The sequence below is a fragment of the Adiantum capillus-veneris genome, chromosome 29 (assembly GCF_014529385.1).
Source record: "Adiantum capillus-veneris isolate H3 chromosome 29, ASM1452938v2, whole genome shotgun sequence".
NCBI classification, from domain to species: Eukaryota; Viridiplantae; Streptophyta; class Polypodiopsida; order Polypodiales; family Pteridaceae; genus Adiantum; species Adiantum capillus-veneris.
This window is the reverse complement of record NC_140959.1, coordinates 53,632,809-53,653,162: the sequence shown is the minus strand read 5'-3', so window position 1 is coordinate 53,653,162 and position 20,354 is coordinate 53,632,809. Positions and strand designations below refer to the sequence as shown.

The 20,354-nt window shown below is 45.9% G+C and overlaps 1 protein-coding gene across 1 annotated transcript in view; it reads left to right on the top strand.

The window, feature by feature from the left end:
- LOC147419207 (Haloacid dehalogenase-like hydrolase (HAD) superfamily protein) overlaps nt 1-20,354 on the top strand; it is a 57,953-nt gene that overhangs the window by 17,679 nt on the left and 19,920 nt on the right. The window contains exon 2 of the mRNA XM_086505472.1: nt 15,636-15,727. Within this exon, the coding sequence (XP_086361598.1) occupies nt 15,636-15,727 (92 nt within the window). The remainder of the gene's footprint in view (nt 1-15,635; nt 15,728-20,354) is intronic.

The window sequence follows — 20,354 nt, the reverse complement described above, 5'->3', positions numbered from 1 at the left end:
TCTTGGGCTTCTCCATTTTCTCTACACGGTTTGACTACAGACACCACAGATCTTATTGGGCAGGACACTTGTAGGTCTATTGACACTCCTTTTACGACAAGGAGTTGTTTTCACACTCAGTTCGGGACCTTCACGCAGTATCTTCACCCTGTATTGGCAGAGTACAACAATTTGCTACACTGCTCGTGACGACACTTTACCATGGAGATCTCTCGGAGGTTGTGACACCCCAGACTACTGCTACACTCATGGAGTATCCTTCAGTGGACATTGCACCAGACATCTTCATCATTTGCCTCACATCTTCGGCTTCACGCGGTTTGTTCAGCATCAGGCGCTGAGAGGGGTTGTTAAGACTTACACCACTCTGCTGCTTCACAAGTCTAGGGCATACTTGTAAAACTAGTATGTCTTCGGGCTGGCCACCCATAGTCTAGGTTGTACTTGGTCCGATTGCTCGAGTTTGGGGCCGGCCGCCCACCTTGTCCGGGCGCCCTCATATATTTCCATATATAATTTTTCTTGTTGGGTCGTTGGGGATTTTTATCAGGCCTTGCCCTACCTCCCCTCGAGCACCTATTTATAGGGCCAAGTGTAACAAACTTGGACACTCCAAGTCAAGAATCAACCGCGACAGCACCAAATAACCACTTCAAAACAATTCACAGATCACAATAGATTTGCACTGGCCCGGTGGAGTTCCGTGCCTAGAGATATTGGCCCCAAAGACTGGCGCCCCTTTCGGTATTTCTTTTTGTATTAATCAATCATCAAAGTACAAGAGAGCGGTTAGGGTTTCACTCTCAGACTCTGCGTCCAGATGCTCTGAGAAGTGAGGCCCTCACCACTAATTTAAAGGTTACAAGGGATGCCCAAAAGCAGAGCCCCAAAAGCTTTTAAAATCAAAAGCATCAGTTCTCTCTCTCTCTTAGAGAGTCTTTTCTCTTTTTTTTATAGAAAAAAAAGCAAAAGCAAAATTCGAGTCGCTCATCATTTTCCAAAAAAAAATAAATAAAATCTTTAAAAAAAAAATAAATTTCTTTAAAAAATAAAAAATAAAAATCCGCCTCCGCGATTTCCGGAATTTAGGGTTTTTGGCAAAAATTAGGGTTTGCAGGAATTTTAGGGTTTCTGGCAGAAATTAGGGTTTCTGCTGTCCGCCACGTCATCACTTTGTGACATACCCCCCTCTTGAAAGCATTGTAATCGACCGCGATTACGCCTGCAAAACCGACAAAAGCCATAAACCGTCTTAGCAGACACTGATTGTTAGTACCTACGTACTAGGAACACACATCTAGCACATGTACAAAATTGACAGTCACATCACACGACATCACAGGACATCACCAGACATCACAGGACATCACATGACATTCAACATTCATTCGGATCTTAGACCATGATTTATCGGCAATGTAGCTAGCAATCACATCTAGGTCCAATCGGGACCTCATCGATGTCCGATTGACTAGCCCCTATTGCAACCATGTCTATTCGAGATCAAGTAGACCAAAATGCTGCAGTCATTTCGGCTATCAGTTCCTGCACTCACAAGAAGTCAAGAACAAATCAGTATCATAATCAGGAATTCCATTTCACTACTTTCCCAGGGGCGGGTGGGTATGGGTAAAGGTTGTAACAATCCCTGTGCTTTATGCCTGTCAAACTTGACCTTCTGGCATACCAAGCAACTGCGCACAAACTCTTCCACATCCTTCTTCAGTCTCCACCAAAAGAAATCTCTCTCTACCCCTTTCATGGTGGTAGCAATGCCGCGGTGACCCGTAAAAGGTGGACAGTGGCAATCAGTCATAACCTTTTCCCTCAACGGCTGTGTAACGCACAACATAGTCTTTTTCATCAAGTAGCCTTCCCGAAGGGTGTATCCAGCTACTGTCTCCCCATCCCGTATCCGTGTGAAAATATCTGCAAAACCTGTATCTGTGGCATACTGATCGACCATATCCTCGAAGCTCCTATGATGTATCGTGGAAATAGCCAGAACCAACGGTTTCCGAGACAAAGCATCTGCCACCACATTCTTCTGTCCCTGCACATGGACAATCTGGAAGTGGAACTGTGACAAGATGTTCGCCCACCGCATCTGTTTTTCCGAAAGCTGCTTCTGTGACAAGAAGTAGCGCTAACTCTGATGGTCTGTAAAGACAGTAAAATCCGCTCCGAGTAGGTAATGCCGCCACTGAGTAAGAGCATGGATAACCGCCAAAAGCTCTTTCTCATAAATCTGTGCTGTCATCTCCGGCCTAGAGAACAAACGGCTCTCGTAAGCTATGACATGGCCTTCTTGCATCAAGACCGCACCCAGACTACGACCACAAGCATCACAATATACTTCAAATGACTTCTGCAAGTCCGGCAAAGTCAAAATAGGTCTCGTAGTCAATTTCTCTTTCAATGTCTGAAAGGCAGTCACCTCTGTGGGTCCCCACGAAAAAGGTACTCCTTTCTGTGTCAAGGTATGCAAAGGGGAAGCAACCTCTGCAAACTTTCGTATGAACCGCCTGTAGTACGAACACAGTCCCAAGAAGCTTCTAACTTCATGGACATTCCTCAAATCGGGCCAATCACGGATAGTCTCTATCTTGGCCGGGTTCATTTGCACTCCTGCTGTTGACACAATGTGTCCCAAAAAATGTATCTCTGGTAGGAAAAGTTCACTTTTCGTAGCATTAATCACTAATGTGTGATCTCGTAATGCCTGAAAGACTTGAAGCAGATGATCTCTGTGTTCTGCGTCATTCTTGGAGAAAACAATGATGTCGTCAAAGAAAGTGCCAACAAATAGCCTGTACTCTCGAAAAATCCTATCCATCATCCGGTTAAATGTCGCAGGAGCATTGGTTAAGCCAAAAGGCATCACCAAAAACTCAAATAACCCAAAAGTCATTCGAAAAGCTGTCTTGTAGACATCTCCTGGTGCTATCCTGATCTGATGATATCCACTCTTCAAGTCAATCCTGCTAAAGCACGAGGATCCCTGTAACCTGTCGAGTATATCATCGATCCTAGGAATCGGAAATCTGTTCTTGATGGTGATTTCGTTGAGAGTGCTATAATCGATGCACATTCTCCAAGATCTGTCTTTCTTCAAAACCAACAACACTGGAGAGCAATACGGTGAAGTACTAGGCTGGACAAGACCCTTTTCCAAGAGGTCTTTCACTGAGTTCATAATCTTTTCATTCTGTACTCGGCTCACACGATAAGGTGGCCGATTCGGTGGCGTGTTTCCAGATATCAGATCAATGGTATGATCTTCAGGCCCTCTCAAAAGCAATCGGCATGAGCGTGGAGAAAAAAAATAAAAAAATCTTGGCGTTCTTTTCTTTAGGTCAAAACATATTCAACCTTTATCCATCGTTCAGTTCTCCCAAAAGAATGAGTAAGAAAACTGAAGTTCATCAAGTACAATCTCTAAGCCCTTCATTTATCAAAGTCGCTTTCTCGGCCCGGTAGTCAACCATGGCGTAGTTCTTGTGGTACCAAGGGATCCCGAGTAGAACGTCACTCACGTGCCTTGAACACCCCTGTCATTGCAAACGAAGTTTGCCAATGCTCGGTGTAATGGCAACATCCCATCCGGGTGCCAGTCGAACTACCTCCACCTGTGGCGTCAGTCTGTCGGGCGTAGTTCCAAATCGAGCCGCCAATTCCAAGTGAAAAGAAGTTGGCCTTGGCTCCTTCAAAAGAGCTTCCTGATCCTTCACTTTGCTCCGAAAGCGGCAAAGTTTGTACTTTCATTCATTAGATTCGGTGTAGGTCCCACGCCATGTGGTACCAGTTCTGCTTTTCTATCTGCCTTTTCTGCCACATTCCTCAGCTGCTCTCGAACTCTCAGACTTGTCGTCGTCTTTATCATTCTGTTCTTTCTGTGCCTTATCAGGGCACTTCGCGGAAATATGTCCATGTTCCCCGCATCCAAAGCACTTCCCCTCTCTGATGAAGCGAGCTCTCTCCTCAGGAGTAAGCTTGGGTCGTGCATCCTTTTTTTTTTTTTCTCTGGGTTGCTCTTTTTCATTCTACTTTCATTCCCAGAAGTCTGTTCGGCTCGTTGTGTCATGGCCTCATCTGTGGGGTAGGTCAGACTGCCAGAGTGAATGGCAAAGCCCCGCTTCGCATGACTCATCAACTCCTGAATAGAAGCTGACTTCTGTTCCAAGCAGTGATCTCGGATCTCTGTAGGTAGACCCAAGGTAAACCGCTCAATCTGTTCTCTGAACGAGATCTTCTTGAATGAAGAGGTGGGTAGAAAAGAGCTCCAGAATCTTTCACAATAAGAATTCACTGTATCGCTCTTGGTCATCCGGAGATGGTTCCAAGCAGCTCGTATATCTTGCTCAAACTCTTGAGTCAACCAAGAAGAAATAAAAAGCCTCTTGAATTTCAGCCATGTAACTGGCACAGTCTTGCTTAATAGAAGCGTGGACCACCAAGTGCGAGCTTTCCCCTTAAAGTAAGAGTCAGCTCTCCGAATCTTGGATTGCTCTGAATAGCGTCCTCCCGCGAAAGCGATGTCAAACTGCTGTATAAAAGACAAAGCCTTCGAAGCATCTGAGTATCCTGAAAAGTATCAAACTTGATCGAGTGGCCACCTTCCTTAAACTCTCGGACTTTCTTGCTGTTATCTTCGAGAAAGTCATACTGGTTGGCTTTGTAAAAATTCTTCTTGTTCGCATAAAACTTTCCGTCATCGGAATCTGAGCTGTCTGTAGACGAGTCCTCAGTAGAACTGTCAGTCTCTGGGCGAGATGTAGCCTTCTTTGCCTTTTTCTTGCCCGTTCCGAAGCTTTGTGTTTTGCTTCGCTTTTTGCTTTTTTTCTGTCTTCTTCGCTCTAATCCGAGGAGCTAGAAGAACTGTCAGAAGAAGAAGAAGAAGAACTGGGTACTCCTTCAAATCGAACACGCTTCTTCCGTTTCTTTGCTTTGTCGAATGTCGACTGACGACCCAAATATCCCGGGAAGTCAGTACCTTTGTTCTGCTTTTTGCCGTGCTTTTTGCCTTTCTTTTGCACGTCGAAAAGCTGAGCAATCCGTGCATCAACCACGTTCTCCAGTTCCTTCTCCGTATATTTCTTGGAGGCAGAAGGTTTCTTGAGAGCGGGTTTCGGGAGTGGTGTTGTGGTTCTCTGCCACTCCATCTGTACCTCTTTCAAAGAGGTCTGGTTCATATATTTTACCATCTTCGGGTCCTTGGCAAAATTGAGCATCATCTTTGTTGCATCGCCAATCAATTGACGACGCTCCATCTCTGTTTGCTCCGCCTGAGTAGGCCGAGGCGGGCCATACTCTCTGTCTGAATCTTCGCTGTGATCCCAGCCCGCATCTCCAGATGCAGAGGGAGTCGACTGATCATTGCCTGAAGCCATAGGTGCCGCGGAAAAAAATTCGGGGATCGGATTTCCCGTAGAAGAGAAATCGGCCGTGCTCCGATACCACTGTAACAAACTTGGACACTCCAAGTCAAGAATCAACCGCGACAGCACCAAATAACCACTTCAAAACAATTCACAGATCACAATAGATTTGCACTGGCCCGGCGGAGTTCCGTGCCTAGAGATATTGGCCCCAAAGACTGGCGCCCCTTTCGGTATTTCTTTTTGTATTAATCAATCATCAAAGTACAAGAGAGCGGTTAGGGTTTCACTCTCAGACTCTGTGTCCAGATGCTCTGAGAAGTGAGGCCCTCACCACTAATTTAAAGGTTACAAGGGATGCCCAAAAGCAGAGCCCCAAAAGCTTTTAAAATCAAAAGCATCAGTTCTCTCTCTCTCTTAGAGAGTCTTTTCTCTTTTTTTTATAGAAAAAAAAAGCAAAAGCAAAATTCGCGTCGCTCATCATTTTCCAAAAAAAAAAAAATTTTTTTTAAAAAAAAAATAAAAAAATAATCCGCCTCCGCGATTTCCGGAATTTAGGGTTTTTGGCAAAAATTAGGGTTTGCAGGAATTTTAGGGTTTCTGGCAGAAATTAGGGTTTCTGCTGTCCGCCACGTCATCACTTTGTGACACCAAGGGGGTACCCACTTCCATCATACTGCTTGTAATGAGGGTCTTCTTGCTCATGGTAGTCATGGGGGGCTGATCGCCCCCTCCTCTCTCTCTCTCTCTCTCTCTCTCTCTCTCTCTGCCGCACACGCGCACTCACATGGATCTGTGTTTCAAAGCATGGTTGGTTATGCGTGTGGAAACCAATAGTACATGCCAGGAACAATCTTTGGGGGTATGCAAGGCATGATGCGAAACCCCATGTATGGTAATATAGGCTTACAACCAGGGTTTTAGTGTAACTAGGGCTAGTTTGGGGTGCCACAAGCCGCTTTTGGTATGGCTGGTCTCTCGAATCAGTAGGAAGTCAAGATCCTAATGGCCAAGGGACACATATAATCCATTGTACTCATGTTGCAGACACTTCCCTATGATAATTTGGGAGTGTTGGAAAAGCCAAAAACCATACAAAGGTGGTGTAGCTGTGAAATTTGATACTTTCAGCAAATTTGAGGACAAGACGAAGGCTCTTACTCAGTTTGATATTACTTATGCAGGGGGGAATTTTGCAAAGGTCTCCAAGGTCAGGAAATCTGTCATTTTCTTGAAAGGAAATGCGCGTTTATGGTGGAAAACTTTGTTGATTCAAGGACAGGCACCCACCACATGGGTATATTTCAAGCAAATGTTTGCATTTGCATGGCTATCAAATAAATTTGAAGCCCATGTCATGACAGATTGGCACGAACTCAATGCAGCTACTTGCAAAAGCTTAGAGGAGTACAATTGGAAGTTTTGTAAAGCGTTGCTTTCAGTGATTGTTAATCCTGTAGGTACATGTTGATTCAGAGATAGTGCGAGAAATCTCGTCCAAATCATAGGGCAAGTAGCCCTACAAGTGTGGGGACACGAGGGCTTGCTACGGATGTGACCGGCACGAGAAAGAGAGCCCAAAACAGAGAATTACAGCTTGCTGTAATTTTCTGCAGGTTTAGGGTTTCGACCCTTTTTGATGCCAAAATGTCCCACGAGCTTTCGGGAAGCTAGGGAACCGTGAAGCAGGTGTTCCGGTGCATTTTAGAGGCAGAAAACAGAGTTTTCATTGTGCTGTATTTTCTCGCCAGGTTTGTCAAAGTGCATGGGGGTTTTGTCTGTGAAGCCTTCTACAGCGCCGAAATTGGGCTAGAGTAGGCCATTTTTTGTTAGGTGCAGCGGAATGAATGTTTGAACTTTGCTCAAGATGAGTGCTCTGAACTGTGCTCAAGGTTCCTTTTACTTACAGAAGGGAGAGCCTTCCGTTCCTTTAGAGAGAGAGTGCAAGTGATCACAAACAAAGTGGATAAACATTGTGAATGAAGGTGCTGAGATTGAGAGATAGAGAGAGAAGAGAATACGACACCGGAATGTTGTCAAACCCTCCTCCGAAGGCCCCACTCTCTATGGTGAGAGCGGTCTACTAGTGATTGCACAAATCTCTACAATGCTTGGACTTGCCGACGATGTCGACGACGATGAGGACGACGACGAGACGGGCTGAAATCTGAAACTGCTAAGGGCTGAAATCTGCAAATCTTCTATCTGCTAAATTTTAACTCTATGTCGGTGACGATATCGATGGCGACGATGCGACAACGACGCGCTGAAAACGCAGATGCTGAAATCTGCGTTTTCCGGGCTGAAACTGCAAGCTGCGCTGGATCTGATTGTGTGGCGAGGATCTGCTGCGGGAAGGTGAGATCTGCGAGGTTTGGGGGTTCTCCCGCGAGTACTGACTGTTGAAAACTGAAAACGCTGAGTCTAGGGCTGATTCCGTCGCGAAGATCTGCAAAAACGCTGAGGGGTCAGGCTGATGCAAAAACGCTAGGGCTGAAAATTTGCTGTCGTTGTGATTCTGCTAACGCTAGGGCTGATCTGAGGTCGTACTGTCGCCAAGCTGCTGCAATGCAAAAACGCTGGCTGATCTGGGAGCAAAACGCTAGGTCAATGCTGTGGAGCAAAAACGCTAGGCTTGCTGTTGGGTGTCTTGCTGAGAAGGTGCCTATTGAGCGTGTGCTCCTGTTGCCTCTTCTGCCAGAAAGTGCTAACTTTGGTTTGCTTATATATTATCTTAGCAAAATTGCCCTACCCAGTTTCTAACAAAAGTCACTTAAAAATAATAAGTGAAAAATGTCAAAAATAGGGAAAATAGGTCTATGCACTGTAAAAATGCTACTGATGGGATCTGACTGGAATCTGATGGTCATGTTGTGTGCAACCAAAGGATATGCATCTAATCTAAGTGTCTGGACATGCACGGTCTGCGAACAGACTCACAAAGGTGCCAGATCACTTCCTATTCTAGACTGACTTGACTGACTGAACCCTGATCATGCTGTAGCTTGTCCACGGACACATAGGGTTGGATGTGTCACGTGACATCCCCTCCTTTTCAAAGTGAAGCACTAGTCCCGAACTGTATGGTGTTGGGGGCGATCACCAATAGCATCCGGAATCCTGGAAGGGACTCTTCGCCGGCCCACTCTTATGTGTGGGTCGTGCGGTTCTTGAACTTCATAAAGGTCTGCAAAGTCTTCTTCTTTGGGCCGCGCCGAAAGCGACACAAAGTCATCTTCAATGCTTCCACTTCGTCTAGAGTCATGCGTCTACCTTCTTCAAGAATCTCCGAGGATGAAAATTCCTAAAACCACTTCCAACACAAAAACATGAACATACCCATTCCATGTAAAGTGAATGGAAAAAATATTGTCTTCCTCAAAGACTGTGCATGCAATGTAGATGAACAAAGAGATAGAGTGCCAAACCGTTCACCACACACATGCAAACAATGAGATGGAATCTTGTCGTACTGATCTAAATCAATCAATTGTGGCAATTCACAACGGAAATGCCCATGCTTGGTGCTCATACTTTCATGTGCTCTTTCTATTACAAATGTGTCATGCCAAAGAAGAGACATGGAATGTGACTTCCTTGAATGCATACTTTTCAGATTTTCATGAACAATCCACATACATTCGTGCTCATTCATGAGTGAAACGTGCTCAACGTACAATATGTCATGCCTAGGAAAAGGGATCACATAAAGACGCTGACGAAAATACAGGAAACGATCATGAATGAAACACTTGAACAATGCGTGCTGACGAATCATGCGAACACATAGTACTTCCTGTAAGGGTTCTTTGGACCTATGCTCGAGAGCCAAGATCGGTTCTTCTTGAGGGGGTTCTTTCTGAGGGGGTTCTTTGGACCTCGACTTGAGAGCCAAGATCGGTTCTTCGTGATTGATTGAATTTGAAATGAGGTTAGCTTCACTAGAGAAAGGATCAACTAATACATCATCCTTGTGAACAATCACATCATCTTCATTCAAATCATCATGCTTGTGAGAAAACACATCTTGATCATGTAAATCATCATGCTTGTGAGAAAATACATCTTGATCATGCAAATCATCATGCTTGTCATTGTCATCCAAATCATCATGCTCATCATTATTATTCAAATCTTCATGCTTATCATCATGCAAATCTTGTGTGTCATGCTTGGGAAAAGAAGAGACGGAGAGAGTCTCCTTTTCCCGAATCTCTTGCATCTGTGCCTGTACTTGAGAAAAGAGTCGCAACATCTCCTTCATGTGTCGGTCGTTCATTGCTTTTCTTGCTTTGCTCTCGCGATCCATTTCTGCTTTTCTTTCTTTGTTCTCGCGATCAAATTTGGCTTCTCTTTCTTCGCCCTCACGCGCTATGGCTGCCATTCTGTCTTCGTATTTATGCTCAATTTTTGCTTTTCTTTCTTCGTAGTCACGATCTATGGCTGCCCTTCTTTCGTCGTGTTCTAACTTCCTGTCCATAAACAAATGCGGCAACTCCTCCATAGGAGTTAGTGCAATCCTTGTCGTAGATGGGGAAGGGGGAGGGTCAGAAAAACCTCCTGGTGGGGAAAATTCTTCTTCACCTCTCTCATGCTCATCACCTCCAAGTGAAGTATCCATTCCGCTTCGAGTGATGACCATCCGCTGAAGTCGTGGGTTCTTGTGGATTCTTGTGGTCTTGGGTTCTTGGTTTCTTGAGGTTCTTACGGGTCTTGAGGTTCTTGCGGTTCTTCTTTTGCTTGCAATCTGTGCTCGAGAAGGATCTTCTCTTCACCCTAGTTCTGCTCTTTTCCGCGGGGGCACCCCTTGGCGGCCTTGCGCGCACACCAAGGTTGCTTTTTCCCACCTCACGTTGATTGGCCGGCCGCTAAGTGCATGGTCCGCTCTCAATGAGTGAAAAGAGGCACAAGGGGAGGCTCGACAAGCCCTTCTTTCTTGGGATTCCTGTCACTCTTCAAAAACACGATTAGGAATCGACACGCCCAAGTGAACTTGGGTTACGTGCGACCGCAACAAGCAAAAAAAAATGTGGTTCTTGTGGTTCTTTCCTTGAGGGATACAGAACACTGCAAAAGCTCTGATATCAATGTTAGGTGCAACGGAATGAATGTTTGAACTTTGCTCAAGATGAGTGCTCCAAACTGTGCTCAAGGTTCCTTTTACTTACGGAAGGGAGAGCCTTCCGTTCCTTTAGAGAGAGAGTGCAAGTGATCACAAACAAAGTGGATAAACACTGTTAATGAAGGTGCTGAGATTGAGAGATAGAGAGAGAAGAGAACAAGACACCGGAATGTTGTGAAACCCTCCTCCGAAGGCTCCACTCTCTATGGCGAGAGCGGTCTACTATTGATTGCACAAATCTCTACAATGCTTGGACTTGCCGACGACGATGAGACGACGAGATGGGCTGAAATCTGAAACTGCTAATGGCTGAAATTTGCAAATCTTCTATGTGCTGAATTATGACTCTATATCGGTGACGATATCGATTGCAACGACGACGACGCGTTGAAAACGCAGATGCTGAAATCTGCGTTTTCCGGGCTGAAACTGCAAGCTGCGCTGGATCTGATTGTGTGGCGAGGATCTGCTGCGGGAAGGTGAGATCTGCGAGGTTTGGGGGTTCTTCTGCGAGTACTGACTGTTGAAAACTGAAAACGCTGAGTCTAGGGCTGATTCTGTCGCGAAGATCTGCAAAAATGCTGAGGGGTCAGGCTGATGCAAAAACGCTAGGGCTGAAAATCTGCTGCCGCTGTGGATTCTGCTAACGCTAGGGCTGATCTGCTATCTACGGGGGAAACTGCTAACGCTAGGGCTGATCTGCTATCTACGGGGGAAACTGCTAACGCTAGGGCTGATATGAGGTCGTACTATCGCCAGGCTGCTGCAATGCAAAAACGCTGGCTGATCTGGGAGCAAAACGATAGGTCAATGTTGTGGAGCAAAAACGCGAGGCCTGCTGTTGGGGGTCCTGCTGAGAAGGTGCCTGTTGAGCGTGTGCTCCTGCTGCCTCTTCTGCCAAAAAGTACTAACTTTGGATTGCTTATATATTATCTTAGCAAAACTGCCCTACCCAGTTTCTAACAAAAGTCACTTAAAAATAATAAGTGAAAAATGTCAAAAATAGGGAAAATAGGTCTATGCACTGTAAAAATGCTACTGATGGGATCTGACTGGAATCTGATGGTTATGTTGTGTGCAACCAAAGGATATGCATCTAATCTAAGTGTCTGGACATGCATGGTCTGCGAACAGACTCACAAAGGTGCCAGATCACTTCCTATTCTAGACTGACTTGACTGACTGAACCCTGATCATGCTGTAGCTTGTCTACGGACACATAGGGTTGGATGTGTCACGTGACATTTTTAGCCCAATGAAAGTGGGACAGCATGTAGGAGTTTACAGGTTTTCTCCAAACTTTGATTGCAATAAAGAAATAGTGAAAGGGGCACCAACCTTTGGGGCCAATGCGGTGTCGTTGTCTACTTGGGAGCACTCTAGCTGCCAAATCGTGATTTGTTTTGAAGTGTTGAATTCTAGGCAGAGGTTTGTTCGGGAAGTTCTTTTGTGTTGTAAAGTTAATCAATGTAAAGATCACGCGAAAGCCAAAGTCTACCGCCCTTTAGTGAGTGTACGGGCCTGTTTCAAAAGCCTTAGTCAACTCTGTTGTAGGCCTTTCAAAGTCGAGAAGGAGTATCACAAGATCCTCTCCTCGGAGACGCGTGAGGGCAGACGCCTCCCAAAGGGTGAAAATGTTGTCAAGGATGTTACTCTCCTTGACAAAACCCGTCTGTGTCTCATGTATAATGCTCTCAAGTAGCAGCTACTCAGAGCCTTTGCTAGGATTTTGTAGGCTGAGTTGAGCTGGTGAGGAGTCACCACTGCCGAATCTAATCCAAGGAGCCTCCCTCCTTGGAGATAAGGTAAATCAATCCCTCGCTCATGCTCTTAGGCATCTCCCCAGTGTGCAGAATGTACTGGTAAGCACTACAAAGGTCAAGACCAAGCACTTCCCAGTACTGCAAGAAGAAACTTGGAGTCAAACCATTCTTCCCTAGGTAGCTACCCTTGGGAAGGGACCTGAGGGCCTCTTGTAGCTCCTCAGGCTGGAGCGGGCGCTCAACCTCTAGCACATCTCCTTGGTCACTAAGCAAGGCATTTGTGCCCACATTTGCTCTCTACATGGATCTCGACACTCTGACCGTGGCTCAATTGAAAGTAGCTCACGGTAGAAGTCAGCAACTGCGCGCATATCCTTGGGCTCTGTAGCAACTGACCCATCGGGCCTCCTCAAGTGACTAACACTGGTGTGCGGATGACGAGGACCCACAATCTCAAAGAACTCACAAGTAACTCTGTCGCCCACTTGAGTCCATTGTGATGCTTGAGGATGAAAGGAAAACTCGTGGCTTCGCTCCTCGATGGTGATCAGCTCCTGTTGAGCGTGTTGCATCTGCTCCTCCATCCAAGGGCTAATTGGGTGGTGCTCCTGCATCCGCTACAGGGAGGGAATGCCCCGTCTGAGGCGCCTTTCCTCCTCCCCGGTCGCAGCCAAACGAGCTGCAAACTCCTTGAGGAAGAATTGGCTAAGCTCCCCAAGGCCAGTGGTGGCTGCTCTAGAAGCAAGGTCCCCCTGAGTGTCCAAACTCTCAATCCATAGCGCCACAACCTGCTCCGTGAACTCAATATCCAACAAAACACTCTCTTGGATGCGTGGCATAACATTGCCACTCCTCTGTCTATCTAATACAGTAAGAATCACTAGCGCATGATCGGAAAAAATAGTCCCTGTCAATATGCATACTTAGCCGCCTATGTCAGAAAGGCGGTCACTCGCATAGAAACGATCTATCCTGGAGAGATTCACGCCCCAGACTCTGCGGTCAGACCTAGAGAAAGAGAGGCTATCTGAGTGCCGTAGAAAGCCTGCATGCTGCCATACATCCAAAATCCTCAGTCATACATAGGCACTCCCAAGCAGCCAACTCAGCCCCGTGAATAGTAGCGTGGCTGTAGACTCCAATCCTATTCGAGGGGTCCTCTAGCATGTTGAAGTTCCCCCCAATGCACCACTGCTCTGCGTGAGGCAAGGACTCCACAATATGTGACCAAAATTCAGCCCGTGCACTCGCATGGTTGGGCGCATAAATGCTCAAAAATCCCACAAGGCTACCTTGAATGTTCATGGTGACCCATTGGGCCCTGCCTGGCACAATGATGCCTCTGCCACAATGGCCTGCTGACATGAGTCCACAATAGTCATACATACATCTCCCTGAATGCCTCCAGGCCCAAAAGCAGCTGACCTAAATGTTTCATATCTACCTTGTAGAACGTGTCCACAACGTGGAATGCGGCTCACACAAATGATACTCCTGTAGCATAAGCATATCAATAGGTCCACCCACAAGGCATCTCTAGAGCTCTTGTCTCAAGTGATCTCATTGGCTCACAAATTGTGGACCTCCAAGGCCTTGGATATTCCATGAGACATTCCTTATAGGGTCACTGAGAGAAGATTGATGCTGCTACAGTAGTCAGGCGAGCAATCTTCGAGGCTGGTTTGGATGGAGAGTAATCCGCATCAGAACGTTGTCGAGATAAAGCGAGTATGCATCAATTTTCTCACCCATGCCCAAACTGCCCGTGCAGTTCTCTGAGCCACATCCTTTGCCCAAGAGTCCTCACGAGTATATACATAGCAAGGGGGGAGTTGTCCACCACCATCACCACCTCCTCATCCTCCACCTTCTTTTATCCCGATGGGCATCATCAACAACTATTATTACTAGATGGCATGTCTTGCTCAACTCTCATTACTATTCGGCATGTTTTGGTGATGCTATAATAGGCTTGGACACTCCAAGCAAGAAATCAATAGCAACACACGTGAGAAACTAGACAACAAAAGTTGAAATAGATAGAGAGAGAGAAGAGGGGAGTTGACACGAGGCGGCGGAGTGCCGCTTCCACATGCATTGGCCCCAAAAGAAAGGAGGGGGGGGGGGGCTTTGTGCATGGAAAAAGCTCTCTTTCTCTCTTGCACTCTAAATCGTCAAAGTGGAAGCTAGCTCGGGGTAGAGGAAAAGGAGGGCAAGAGGATTCTCTCTTTGTTTTTTTTCCTTTTTTCGTTCCCACTCAGCAGCTTGAAGGAACAACATCAAGAGGTGTCGGCTTTGGCTCAAAGGAACTTCTTTATCGATTTCTTGGTGTTTTTGCGAAGCCGAGGAGGCACCATTGGGTAGATTACCTTGGATTTGTGCTTGGCGAAGAGGTTACTTTTGAACGGGCTTGAGCTTGCCAACCGGGCTGGCTTAAGATTTCTGATTTGAGCATTTCAAATCAAGGTGCACACTGACAGAGACATGTGCTGTTGATTTGTAATTGGGACTTCAGAAATCATCGATTGGAAGCTACTGCTCTTTGCAAGCCTAATTGCCGTGTCAATTTCTCTTTCCCTATTGCTATTAGCCATAAATTATGCCAATCTCCATCTACAGCCAGAGGCCTGGTGCCTACCCAGTCTCTACTGAAAAGCAGCGAACCCCGACAACGCTGTGCAAGCCTCTCAGCCATTTCTGTCTTGCCAACACCTGGTTCAATGATAAGGCAAGGATTATTCTTCGTCTGTTATGTGCACGAGCATGGGGAGAGAGCGGGAGGCTTTTCCACACTGTTTTGCATTGGAAGAGAGAGAGAGTCAATTTATTTTGTTTACTATTTCAAATTGTGATTCAATGAATTTACTTACCTCATCTTGTTCAGTTCTGTAAGTTCTGCTCAGAAGAAAGCCTTGTAGCCAAACCTGTAGCAATGCAAACAGGCATGACAATCTCTTTTGAATGAACCCCCTACTATATTGCCCTAGTGTGTAGGATTGAGATGTTATCTCTAAGTCTTGTCCTCAGAGATGTGTGATGTGACCGTGAAAGGTGAACTACAAGCAACTAATGCTCTTTTATGGATCTTATGTTTCCATTGACATATTAAAATTCTAGCACACCCATCTCCTCTTTATATAGCTATTTTTGTCATTTTCAAGTGTCTTATGTATATGCCATATTCATAAAAGTTTTGTCAATCCAACAAAAAATTCTCATGTTTATAGTAACCATTTTAGTGATTAGTTTTTGCAATTATGTGCACTAAGTATAGCTCTCCACATGGTAGGCCTCGTAAATTTATCACTTGTTTAAAAGTGAACCTCACGTAGTCGTGTTTAATCCAATAAACTGGACTTTTGTGCATTGCAGATTTCGAATGGATGCTTTACCTCAAACCTTCAGCTCTCCTGTGCTAGTTAAAGCATTCTCTAAGGAAGTGCATCCTGATCAGTCTATTCCAGGTTATCCTGCCTCATATGCTTGCCTTTTTTACTGTTTTTCTACTGTCACTCATTGGTTGTCCTTGTCGCAAAAGTCTTTGGTAGCAACAAACTATTTGGAGTTTGTTTGCCTTTTCCAACAGAAATAGTTTCCAATCTCTTGTGGTAGTATTCGAACTTGATGGGCTAGTTCACGTGTTATGATGGAATACTGGCTATGCAATGGCTCCTCTCCATGCAGCAAGCATTGCATAAGACTCAACTACTCAACGTTTTTGGGCTTTCTGAATGGAAGTTCTAAACCATAATAAAGATCCACAATCTCAGTGTTCTTTGCCACTCCTTCAAGCTACTTGACATACTCAAGTGTGTGCACGCGCGCATGTGTGTGTGTGTGTGTGTGTGAGAGAGAGAGAGAGAGAGAGAGAGAGAGAGAGAGAGATCTTGTATGCTCGCAGTACATGTTCAGCCCTCCTTGATGGTGAGCTGACAGAACCTTGGCCTCTTGGATGCTCTGTCAAACAAGGTTGCCCGCTTAGCGCCTTGTATGCCATTGCCACTCACCCTCTCCTATTGTATTTGGATCACTTGACTTCGCTCGGTCGTCTTCATGGGCTGAAGTTACCCAATGGGAAAGACTTCGCAGGACAGGCTTATGTTGATGATTGGTTATTCATGCCTTGTAACAACCAGGATGATGTGCATGAAATTATGCAGGCATTGGATACATTTGGCTTGGCAGCAGGCCTTAAGGTTAACTTTCGGAAATCTAAACTCTTGCCTCTTGCTGTTTGTGACTGGCATCATCTTTTCTGGCCTGGCGAGATTCTTGATCTACATGTGGTGGCTAGATATCCTATCGGTTGGCAGTTTACTAATACACAACAAATTGATTGGGTCATGCAACGATTGAATGTCAAATTGCACTATTGAAAGCTGTCTACATGGCCGCTGCATGTTCGACTTCGTATAGTGCAAAGTATCATGATGGCATATGTTCAGTTTTACTTGCCGTTGCTGCACTGGCCTCGCTCCCGCCTCTCATTGCTTATGTCTACTATTGTATCTCACTTGTGGCGCACCAGTTCTCACAAGAAAGGCAAGATGGTCGGTAATATTCCTGGTTGCTTGATCACCTTTGGCTTGCTCTCCGCTTGGAAAGTTGTTACGGATCATCTCGCTTGGAAAGTTGTTACGGATCATCTCTCTTGGCATGGCAGCAAGCAGATGGGAATTCGTTGCGTTTGGAAAGCATTTATTGGAGCAGGGCGTTTTCTTTTACCCTGGTTGATCAGTCGCCTCGTCAAGCCTACTTCCTCTCTAGTAGTGGCATACGCATGGTGGATGATGTGGTGGATTCATCTAGGAATTTTCTTACCTTTTCTCAATCGGCAACACGCTTTGGGTTGGGCCTACATTATCGTCAGATTTGGAGCTTGCTTTCGGCATATGCTGGATGTTTTTCTCCCTATTCCGTCGTTGGCCGGTGGATGTCGTATGCAGGATTGGAATTTATGGGACTCTTCTTGGGATGCGTTTTGTGCTCGCCATATCTATGTTTCTCTCATGGAGGACTCTTGGCTGGCTGATCATTGTAATGCGCTCTCGGATTTACACAAATCCGATCAATGGTGGAGGCGGGCTCTTACTGCAATCTGGAAGTCTTGCTTGCCTCTTAAGGAGCGTTTGTTTCTTTGGCGTTGTTTGCTGGGAGTTCTTCCAGTTGGAACACTCCTTGCGGCGCGTCGTATTAGCTCCTCTCGTTGCGTCGGTTGCTCCGCTGCTGATGAGACTGTTAGACATCTGCTTTGGCAGTGTCGTTGCACCAGGGCTTTCCTTCGCCGCGTTTCTGCTTGTATGCACCTTCGATTTCCCTCAACCGTCTTCCACAAACGATTCTGGCTTTTTGGCATTCTTCCGAATTCCCTCCAGCAATTTGCTATTTTCTTCGCATGGGTCAGATTTTGGTCGCTATGATCCTTGTGGCACCGTCGCAATCTCCGCATGTTTCACCAGCACGACGCAGATCCTTTTCCATTGTTCAAGCTTTCGCTCAGGCAATTGTTACATTTTGCCTTTGACATTGGGGACATATCCCTGGAAATCTTGCAGCTCTTCTATGTTTGCTTTTAGCGATTTTCCATCTCACAGCACTTCAGTGTTCTTCCCTTTGTATATGATCTGTTTGGTGGGATTTCCTCGTCTTGAGGTTTCCCACAGGTAAATTAATCAATAAAAAATTTACAAAAAAAAAAAAAGTGTGTGTGTGTGTGTGTGTGAGAGAGAGAGAGAGAGAGAGAGAGAGAGAGAGAGAGAGAGAAATGAAATGAAATGAAATGTTATATTGAACGCCTTCAAAAGGCCAAAATGACCTATGAGACCAAACTGATACAATCCTTGTGGATCTAATCCAATGTCTAGGTACAAAATTAAAATGAAGTAAAGTGAGACTAAAATTGTCAAACTGAAAATCATCATCATCATCATCCATGCCCAAGGATGCCTGGCATCGGGCGTTGTCTGATAAAGTAATGCATCGGTCCTCGTTGAAGAGCTTCGTCAATGTCCGCCTTTGTAAATAGTCGTACTGGGCGTCTCCCATGTCGTGCTAGAATAGTCCTAATTCTCTGGTGGAGCCTCCGACGATGTCGTGGTCGCCCCCGTAGACGTGGGCGTCTAGCTCTCCTGAGCTCAGTGGCTCTGTCCACTAATATACCTCTGGTAGAAGTGGGCTCTGAAGTTTGCTGTGAAGCATGCTCATACGGCTGCTGAGTCCCTGCTCTAAAGAAGTCAGAGATCTCCCTCTGTGAATGTCTCCCACTACTTGGTCTCCTCAAGAGACTTTCCCTCTGTCTGCGCAGCTCTAGCAAAAACAACCCGAGGCATCTTTGATCCTGATATCTCATAACTCTAGCCAACGGTCCAAAGCCCTCTCTGAATAGATAGTGGAAGCAACCTCGTATCTCATAGTATACCGGACAATGACAAATGTGATGTAACTCTGTCTCTGGCTCTATATGGCATAACTGGCATATCCTGGCTTCTACTGGTACTCTCCTAAATCTGCCAGTCTCAATCTCTAGCTGATGCGATGATGTGCGCATCTGACCAATAGCACATCGTATCCCACAGGATAAATGAGTGTCCATTTAGGCCGGTCTGATCACATATCCATCCTCTGTTAGTTGCAAGAGATGCTCTCTATAGAAAGCCATCTTCGTGCCCAACGCTTGTGCTAGTTGTATCCATGTGCTTCTGGTATCTAGTTGAATCAAATCCTGACGTATAAGTATAGTGGTCTTTGTCTGTGTGAGAGAAAGGGAGGGTGCATCCAAGGAGTACTGGAATGGAGGCAGTCTATCCATGCTGAAGCCATGTGACTGAAACCATGATGTCATTTTCCCATACCAACATGATGTATCCCCTTGTAGCGCTAGCTGTCGGGATGACTCAAGTGCTACCCAAGCATATCTGTCTCTAGGAAGGTCCCATAAATTATGCATGAAGGAAACTGATTTACTAAGGGCCTCAACTACGAGAGGAGGGGCAGCTAGCTCAGCCCGAATAATCTCATGTGGCAGTGAGGCCTTAGCCCGAATCATCCGAGAGATCATAGACACTAGAGGCCTCTCCAAAAATCTCCATCCATCAGTGGTACCAGATCTGCCCTGGTGGTCCGCTTAGGGCCCCCAAATCTGAACCCCATAGAGCATGGCTGAAGCCACTAGAGTGTCAAAAAGCCACAACTTTGTTCGAGGTTCCTGAAACTGAACCTGCGAACACATCTTCTCCAAACCTCCCAAGGCTGCATAAGCTCTCGTCAATCTAGTCTCTGTTGCTCTCCTCAATGAAAATGCCGGTCCACTGAAGAATACCCCAAGATAGGTGTATGCATCTGTATACTCCGTCTCCTGGCCATATGTAAAAGTAGTTGTTGACCTCCTGACCCACTGTGGTGTGGTGTTAAACACTATAACCTTGGTTTCCCCCAGGCTAATAGACAATCCACTATTGTGGGCAAATGTGTACAGAGCATCTAAATGACGCTGCATCCCCTCCCGGGAGTCAAAAATCAGCACAATATCATCAGCATATAACAATAGTGGGATCCATGTCCCTGCCAACTGTGCTCCTCTATCACCATCCCTCTCAATGTAGTTAGCAACCTCATCCACATACATGCCAAATAAAGTAGGAGATAGCGGGCATCCTTGTTTCACCCCAATAGTGGAGTGAACCAAATTAGAAATCCCCTCTGGAGTGCGTACATGCCCCTCCACTGACTTGTATAGAGCCATGATCCCCCAAATCAACTCTTTTGGAACCCCGATCTCCTGCAGTCTACGCATCAATCCAGCTCTCGGCATTGTATCGAAGGCTTTGAGGAAGTCCACAAAGCAACAATAGAGCCTCTCCCACGTGATCTGCCCTCCTCAATAATGGCTGTGAGTGTCAGAATATGATCAAGAGTAGAGAAACCTCTCCTGAAACCCGCCCGTCCTGCTGCCCATACACCCTCTTTCTCTGCCCATCTACTCAATTGCTGATGCGTACAACCGTGCCAATGTGTGTCCAATCGTGATAGTGCGGTAGTTCCCAAGCTCCATAGGGTCCCCTGACTTGAAGATTGGTACAATCGTGGACAAAC